Source organism: Simochromis diagramma, unplaced genomic scaffold (genome assembly GCF_900408965.1).
Source record: "Simochromis diagramma unplaced genomic scaffold, fSimDia1.1 OVJJ01000822.1, whole genome shotgun sequence".
NCBI lineage: Eukaryota > Metazoa > Chordata > Actinopteri > Cichliformes > Cichlidae > Simochromis > Simochromis diagramma.
This window is the reverse complement of record NW_024387520.1, coordinates 5429890-5438863: the sequence shown is the minus strand read 5'-3', so window position 1 is coordinate 5438863 and position 8974 is coordinate 5429890. Positions and strand designations below refer to the sequence as shown.

The following is an 8974-nucleotide window of genomic DNA, read 5'->3' as shown; positions in this document are numbered from 1 at the left end:
TGTGTTTACATTACTATGTAGTGTAGTTATCATGCCAAGGCTCTACCTGATGGAAAGTGGAAACAAAGGCATGTGATGAGAGCATGATTTGGTCCAAAAATAAGACTCTATAAAACATTTGTCTTCCAACCCTGATGTAGAGGATACAGAGAAAAATACTTTTTTAAGGCTGCCAACAATGTGTGAGATTCTTTGCTAACACACACTCTAACCAACAATAGAACAAAGGATGGATGGTGTGAACAAAAGGAAAATATGGGTCACTTTATTTCCACTAGAGGGCGCACCAGTCTTTGATTTTTTTTTTTTCTTGTAGGGGTTTAAAAAGAAAACAAACCTGGATATGTCTGAAGCCTGAGTAGTCGACCTTTCAACACCACTCCGTGTTACACCGTTGTTTTTTTTTTTTATGTTATATCCAAAGTCAGACATGTTATCACAGGTGAGCTAATGTGTTCTGATGAACCCCAATAAAAAGCCCTCACACAGAATGGCACAGAGCTAAACTCACAGATTACCAGAAAAGACCAAAATTGAGAGATTTTTTTTAAACCTACACTACATTACATAACACCTTCCAGTGTAATTTCAAAGTTGGATAATAAAACTATATTTCACACGCTGCTGCCAACAAGGCAGATGTGACTAATAGAAACATTTCCTTGCTCACTTTACACATTAGAAACAAATGGTTATAGATACCTCTGAAACCATGAAGCGTAACCTTGTTAATTAGTTCTGACAAGATCTGTCTGATTCCTTTACTAAAAGAAAATAAAAATAAACGACAACATATTGGCTTATAATGTTGCACTTGGCTGATGGCTTAGTTAATGTGGCATTCAGCTGCTTTGAGTTGCTGAGATGATGAAAGATTAGGGTGTAGTGCAAGAGCAATTGGGGGTGGGGATGAGGCCGCAAGGAAACAAATGGATAATCAGGTTTAGGTCACTGCTGTCCGTTTGAACTCTGGAGGAGCTTGAAGAGAGTGCAATCCATTCAGAGAGGCATGAAAAGAGCCCGTTTTCGTATTTTCCTCACTCAGTCGTCGGCGACAATGGACAGAGCACGCAACTCGCTGAGCTTGGCCTCTGTCTCCCTCTCCCTCTGCTCGTCAGTCAACCCTGCCTGGTCGATCTGGTCTGTTAACTCGCTGAAAATCTTGTACATTTCGGTGAAATAGACCACCTGGTGGGTAGAGAAGGAAAAATAAAAACGTAAGTCTGTGATGGCAGGGGAAAAGAATATCTGTCCTCTGATGAAAATGGGAACAGGTCGATCCACAGACCTCTCAGGAAACGCTAGAATCCAAAATCTGAACACCAAATACAGTCTAATCGTGTTTCTACTTACAAGTCTGAAGCTGCTGTTCTCATACTACTTCAACCCTGCTAATGAGAAGTGACTTGAGAGGAGAATGGGGAGCCCACAGATATCAAACAACTCTGACAAAGCCCCAAAACCCAGCACTTCAGTGGGTAGTGACCCTGCTTTTCTCTCCCAATCTGAACAAGAGATAGAGAGTGTTCACTGAAAGCTTTCTTGACACTTCCCACCCCTGCTTCTTCCCCTTAGTTCATGAGTCAGGCTCCCTAGAGAGTTGCTTTGATGATTAATAGACTTTAATCACATTACAAGACTCCAGAAGAGTGGGCAGAGAATGAAAGTACTGGGAAATACAACCCCTAGAAACCCACACACACATCTCAATATTTATTCATGCAGCGATGCATACGATGCCATGCTCCTTAAGGGGGGGACGACACCGACTTCTCTAAAATTGCACGTGTTCCCTTGCAACAAAACCAACTGAGAGACCCGTGGGAAAAGTTTACTGTTTCACTAAAAGGGTCACAACAGAACGAGAATTTTGCCATAAGCAGACCAGACACTGCTTCTAAACCACCTTATACAAGCCTTTTTAAGTGCTCCGCCTGAAAGACCTTTGCATGTTTATACCAATATGTGCCACCTAAACCACATGAGTGGGCTATAAGTATTGGGTTACTGCTGCTTGTGGGGGTAAAGCGGATATGTTTTTTTCCCAAAAGTGGCTTGTTGAAAGGGCCATCGGAAATGTCCATATGAACTGTGATGATAATGTACACCAGATCAGTGTCTAGGCGCCCTCTGTAGCAAAGACTACCATTACAATTAGTCAAGTCACCACGAGGAATAAACGCCGGCTCACACAGCTGACCACCTACCCAAAAAAAAAGAAAAGAAAAAAAGCTTGGGGTAAAACAGAGCCATTTTAACATACCATACTCCCAGCTGCTTAATATTTACATGGAGAGGTCACACTTTGACCTTTGACAACAAAATGAATAATTTAAGTTGGATTCGATTCAGTAAACACAGCATCCACTGTAAGAGAAGCAACTAAAAAAAAAAGATGAATAAATGAAGACAATGCCTCACTTCATCATCATCTGTAGAAACTGACAGGTCAGGTGGTGTCTCCCTCTGACAGTTGCTGGACAGGACTTGTTATAGTGAAACTGAAGCCTCACAACAAAGACTCCCTTTATTCTTTTTCTTTCTGCTGCTGGACGCTGAGCAGCAACAAGCGGCTGGGAGAAAAGGGTGTGGAGGACCAAATCAAGCACATGCAACAAGCACTGGGGACGAGGTCCGCTGACCACCCACACATGGCTGTGCAAATGTGAAAACGTTCATTCATGTGTGTGAATTATATGAATAAATATAAAGCTGCAAGAATGACATGGCTAGCGTGCCTAATGGGACCTCTTGCACCGGACAAAAACAGGTAAGATTTATTTAATGCTTCGAGATAAAAGATGTGGGGAAATATATGTCTGCTAATTTGCTAAGTTCAAAGTGCATCACAGAACTCCATAATTGTCATTAGGTCTGGGATAATCTAGTTTACTTATTAGGATTGTGCCAGTGGCTGTCCCAAGGAGGAAATGACATGGCCAGGCAGGTCTGGGGTTAGTGAGGGGGACATAGTGGCGCTAACTTGAGACACCCAGCTGCTTTAAGAGAAGCTTCAGGTTAGAGGAAGGCTTGCAGGGCTGCAGTGGAGCCAGACAGATGAGGCCTTCCTCAGCTAAACACAGCAGCGTGGGCCGTCACTGAGGGTTAATCACATTAGAGCAACGTTGAGGGAGACAGACTGCCTAGGTTATACACACCCTTCATCAGATATTTTATGCACTGTTTAACCGACGCTCAGAGAGTGGAGCAGTGGGTGGGTGGGAGGGAGGGTGGTTGTCTGCAGCTGTGAGAGGTTCGTTGGGTGTGCACTTAAAGGTGATGGAGGTCACTAACCTGTGCCCGGATGAGAGCCTCGAAGCTGGGCTGGAAGTAGTCGATGCGGCTTTGGTAGAACTTGGGCATCTCGTCCAGGAGCTGCTTGTTCTTGGCCTCGAAGTCATCTTTGACCGGTCGGAGTTCCTCTTTTGCCTGTGATGTCGGAGAGAGAGAGCAAAACAAAAGAACTGGTCACTGAGGGTTCAGTTCTGACTTTGAGTTACATTCTTTCATTTCACTGCGATGCAATACACACTACACATTAAGGATTCGTTCGCTAAAATATGCTTAAGGAGCTACAGATTAATACCTACAAAGCGAAACAAGTTAGTCTGAAGTGAATTCACTTCTTGAGCCATCATTTGTCTTCTTCTCTTATTGTTCTGAAAGATATTTGCTTAATTCCCACGGAGAAGCAGTGCAAAAAAAAGGCTGTAATCACGACCAAAGTGAGGAGGAGTGGGTAATGTGGGCAGACTTGGCTGTGAGTGGACTCCAGCACCACTGATCTGTGTGTGAATGTATTAGTGGGTAGTCTACTGTAGGCATGGAGTTATGGAATGCACAATGAATAAGTGTGAGAGGGTGAGAATTTTTATTAAGGGGAAGGGGGAGTTGCTATATTCAAACTGAAACATATTGTCTTTCAGCTGCATTATGATATGCTCTCTTCACTTTAGTTTTATTTACACATGCCAGCTGTAACTGAAATGGCGTGCAAGTGTTTTGTCAGGATCATTTCTTTAAGTGCACAGGGACTCAGAGGGCATGGATGTAGGGGCCTCTTCAAGGCTTTGTTCCCCTGACAGTGCTTTTCTCAATGTGTGTGGGTGGCTCACCATGTGAGGATGTGTTAGAAGCAATAGCATAGGCAACACTGCAGCACTATCTGTGAATGTGTGCTTCTGTAGTGGCCTCATGGTGTGTGCGTGTGTGTGTATATGTGTATGTGTGTGTCTACAATTCTCAATTACGTGCCTGTAGATGTGCAGCAGTGCCTTTTTGAAAAGGCACTACTTGAGAGCCTGGTAGCTTGCGTGGGTGAAGGAGCGCACATGTACAGTATGCATGTGCTCAACTATTTTTGTTCATATCCAGTCAGCATTTGTGTCTTTTTCCACCTATTGTGCTCTATTCACAATACGGACAGCATGTAAGAGCAAGTGAACTCTGCTCCTGTGCAGTTGGAGGGAGAGCTCGAGTGGATCGACACGTGCGCCGACGCGAGCTTTAAAACTGACGCTACCTGATGCAGTTTGACCATCACGGGCCCCGTTTTTTCTTTCTCTTCGTATTTCTCCACTTTGGCTTGCAACCGCTTGTAGTCCTGCAGCGTCTGTTCCCTACGTTTCACTGCCATGTTAAGGCTGGGGAAGACACTACTGTACCTGAAAAACACCAGCACACAGAAAACCAGGTTACTGAACACAACATGCATGCGCACCGTGTGAATCCATGCAACGAAAGAAAAAAAGATCCCAGACATACATATCAAACTTTCCTCTTTTTTCCCTGAGAGAAAGTGAAGTTACTAAAAATACTGAAACAACTTTCCCGTCTCCATGTAATTTGTAGACATGCACTGTGCATTGCATCGTATCTTAATAAAAGTCATTATGATTTAATAAAATCCCGCTCCTCAACATCTTATTGTAGCGGTACTCTCAAACCCCAGAGGACAGCTCTGCATTAAGCTTCCTCTAATCTATTATCTAATTACTGTAGTTCAGAATGGCATGAAACAATTCATTTTGTGACAATTATCATATTCCAAATGAAAATATATTCTTGCAACAAGAATCCAAGTCTTCAGCACTAAAAATAGGAAAACATTCATCTGTAACTTAGCAACAGGAATCGGAGCTTCATCCTGGGACTTGTTGCACTGGTTTTGTGTCTGTTTTTAATAGGGAACGGGAAAACTGTATACAGAACATGTCTAACCTAATAATAAAACTATAGAAATTTTCAAGTTAACATGTCTGAAAGTTAGACTGTAACATTAACATTATTTCTTTAAACTCAGGTTAGATCTGGCTAATGATTTATAACAAATGGTATAGCTTTAACCAAAATATTGAACGCCTGAATAAGAAAAGGAACATTTTTCAACTTTCTAAAATGTAAACACAAAGCACTGACTTTGTTTTTCAAAAACAGGCCACAAGATTAGTCACGCAGGTGCATACCAGATGTGAGTCAGCAATAAAAACAATCGTAATAAAGAATTAGATATAGCCTTTTCTGAATGACTCATTTAAAGCAATTTATCAAGTGTGTAGGCACACTACTACAATACTTTATTGTGTGTGCCTCGGCCCATAGTGTTATTAGCCACAAAATGTGTGGGCTTCATGATTTACGTTCCTCTCCATGCCAACCCTTGCCCTGTTCTGTGTGGCGGATGAGAGAACCCGAGAGTTTGTTATGAAATCCTGGATTACAACTGCGTTTGCCCGACGTGCACCTTACTACAGGCCAGATGGGGGAGTGGCGCGGACTCCATGTCAGACAAGCAGAGATTGTTTCTGACAGGAAGTTAAGCAAGGAGTGGTCTTGTAGTGTTTCAGTGACATCAACGAGCTCAGCCCAACCCAGCAGCCCACACTCCACCGCTATTTATAAAATATCACTCTGGCCCAGTTTACGGCAGGGGTGGATGCCGATCCTCAAATCTACTATCTGCTCCAGTGTACGCATATTTGAAGTGCCAAGGGATTATGCAACTGCCCTCCAGGCATGACTGCTTTCCAACGCAGTCCTACGGGCTGATGACAACACAGCAGCAAACCAGCTTTCAGACAACACAAAGGCTGGATTCTAGTTCACCTGACAGCATGGTGCAATTTCCTCATGACACACCACGGTGGCCTGCTGTTTGCGCGCTAAAAGGGGACAACGCTGTCTGCAACTACTATGTTTGAGCACAGAGAGACTTCAAGGCCAATGCTATCCTTGTGCTGGAGGAGGAGAAAAAGAGCTAGACACAAAGCCAACTACTTGTTAACCCATTAGTGTCACTTCCACACTGAACGCTGAAGTTTCAGTGTTACATTCGGTTACTGTGACTCAACGGTACACTACCCTCCCCCACATGAGAACCTGAATGTGCTTATGCATACACTGTAATAATAGTTTTTGGGTTTTTTTTAAAGAAAAGAAATGTCCAGGCTCTGGATGTTTCCCTCGATGTCCTGGCCTTGGTTGGATAACTACCGGTCAGCCTGCAAGGTCTGTACCTGCGGTGAGCCTAGTCTGGGTGATTTCTTAAGATGGTTGAGGGCTGCAAAGGGGCCAAGGATACACCACTGTCCACGTGACAGGTCAGGGTGTGGTTAAAAAAAAAAAGAAAAAAAAAAGGGCTGGATGGAAATAGCATCTGGAGCAGAGAGTGTGTTTATGAGCCGAGGCCAATCCACATACAGGCCAGCCTGACCCAGCAGCCAAGCCCAAGTCTGGTCTAGACACCCTCAGTCTAGCAGGCTGGCTGTCACTTTTGACTATGACCATCACATAACTCACTACTGAAAAAAAGAAAAAAAAAATCAGTTTAAAACACACCACTAAAAATATGGGAAAGGGACCTGTTTATGTGTAAATTACCACCTTTGTTCGTCATGGTCTCAGAAGAAAAATTAGGGTCACATCACGTGGCACCTTCATTTAAAATATGCTTGGTGTGAAAGTGAAATAACTACCACCTGTTGTATAAATGGTTTAAAAGCAGTAGACCATGGGAATGTCTGTGACGTAAATGCTAGCAACATCTCCTTAGTCTCCAACAAAAAACAAAAAACAAAAAGCGTGCAAAGAAAGAGTGTGATCTGCTGTGACTTGCCTAGTGCTTTAAAGCCCACATAACTCACGCAGCCTCAGTGCGCGATACACCAGATAAGATGGTAAAAAAACAAACATCCTTTTTACAAAAAAAACAATCCCCCCCTCAAAAAATAAAAATAAAAATAAAAAGCCTGCATCAGCCCCAGAGCTAAGGTCAACAACTCCCATTGGCTCCAAACCCCACAACCTGCTCTGAGGGCAGCGTGTTCCTCTGATTGAGAGGGATGAAGGTGGTTTGTCCAGTCCTGGCTCAACCCAGGGCAGAGGTCTCAAAACAGGCTTGACTTCTATTTCACCCAAAAGAGCAACGGAGCAAAAAGGGCTAGGTTACAAGGCCCAGATAACACACATGCCTCAGTGCCCACGCACTCCCCTCCCCTCGCATAAACATAGTGATGTCATTCAGTGACCCCGCAGAGTGGATGAAACGCACGTCTGGGCCTGAGAGAGAGGAGACACTGAACGCAGGATGGGGGCAGAGTAGAGGGGGGCTGCTTTTTCGTTTGTTTATTGTGCGTTTTACCACACTAAGCATTAAGAATGGATGCCAAAATTTGAAATAGCAATCACACATGGACACAATCATGTAGCTGACACACACACACACACACACACACACACACACACACACACACACACACACACACACACACACACACACACACACACACACACACACACACAATCCATTGAAAGTCTTCCATTAACATAACGTTCTCCTTTTCAACTCTTCTCTAATTGTCTTTACAATGACACAAGTTCACCAGAAGAGTATTTTGAGACAAGAAAAACAATTACAAATATTCATTAGTGAGAGGACTAATGGAATCTTAATGGAAGCTTTAAAGTATAGCAGCTTGTGCGTCTTGGTTTTCTATAGACAACACTTTGATAAACTAATAAGTAATAGCGCTGCGTTTTTAAGAAGGAAAAAGTAAACAGAAAGGTCAGTTTAGTTTGGCATTAAAATTTGTTTATGAACTCACTTCCTCTGTTCTGTTTTAGACTCATGTAAATGCCTAACTTTATGATCTTAAATACCATCTTTGTGAGACAGCGCCCCCTCTAAAATCGGAGCTGGTGTTTGTGTACGTGTGTATGTTTGTGTGAGAGCGTGCACTGTCCTGAGACATTTCTCCTCCTGAACCAATCCGCAGCTCTGGGCCCAGGAAGCTGGGCCCTTTGCCATATTCTGAGCCTGCCCACACGTCCGCCTGCCGCCCACCAGGAAGAGGAAATTAGAACCATTCCATCCTGTCATTGCTCCGCCACCAGAGCGCACGAGGAAGAGAGGGGTTGACACACGCGCGCTCACACACACACACACGCTGACCTGACCTATCCATGTTTTGATGGAGTATTCTCTTCACATTAGTTACTTTACAAAACGAGTGTCTCACGAGGGGAGAAAGTTCAACACAAATTTATAGAAATCTATACAAGCAGTATGCACATGCTCTCTTTCACAGTATTTAATCTCCTGGGAGGAGCCAGGAGGAGGAAGAAAACCTTAACAAGCGCTCCGGAAGACGGGTGGGATTGTCCAGCCACTCCCTTCAGTACCTCTGCTTTGCGCGTGTGTGCGTGTGTGTGCAAAGTGAGGCTTAAGGAATGGAATAGCATTCACTGCCTCCTCAAATGGGGGCGAGTATTAGGAACGAAGACCAAATAAACTTTCTTCCAGACACTACCAGCACAGCAGCCCTGTTAACTCCCAGTTCATTTTTATAATGCGTATTACTACACTGGAGGCCTTCCTGAGGTCCTGCACTGCAGCTATTCTTTCCACTCAGTTAGTGAGATATGCAGAGCAAGGTTAAATAGTAAAAACGACACGGGGCACTGGGCTTTTATCGCT

At 43.7% G+C, this 8974-nt stretch overlaps 1 protein-coding gene across 1 annotated transcript in view; it reads right to left on the bottom strand.

Annotated features, from left to right (window-relative positions):
• Positions 1-260: 260 nt before the first annotated feature.
• Positions 261-8974, bottom strand: part of bin3 (bridging integrator 3) — a 31364-nt gene continuing 22650 nt past the window's right edge. The window contains exons 7-9 of the mRNA XM_040019721.1: positions 4523-4664; positions 3295-3429; positions 261-1188 (exon numbers count right to left, since the gene is read on the bottom strand). Coding sequence (XP_039875655.1) covers positions 1042-1188; positions 3295-3429; positions 4523-4664 — 424 coding nt within the window. The 3' untranslated portion in view covers positions 261-1041. The remainder of the gene's footprint in view (positions 1189-3294; positions 3430-4522; positions 4665-8974) is intronic.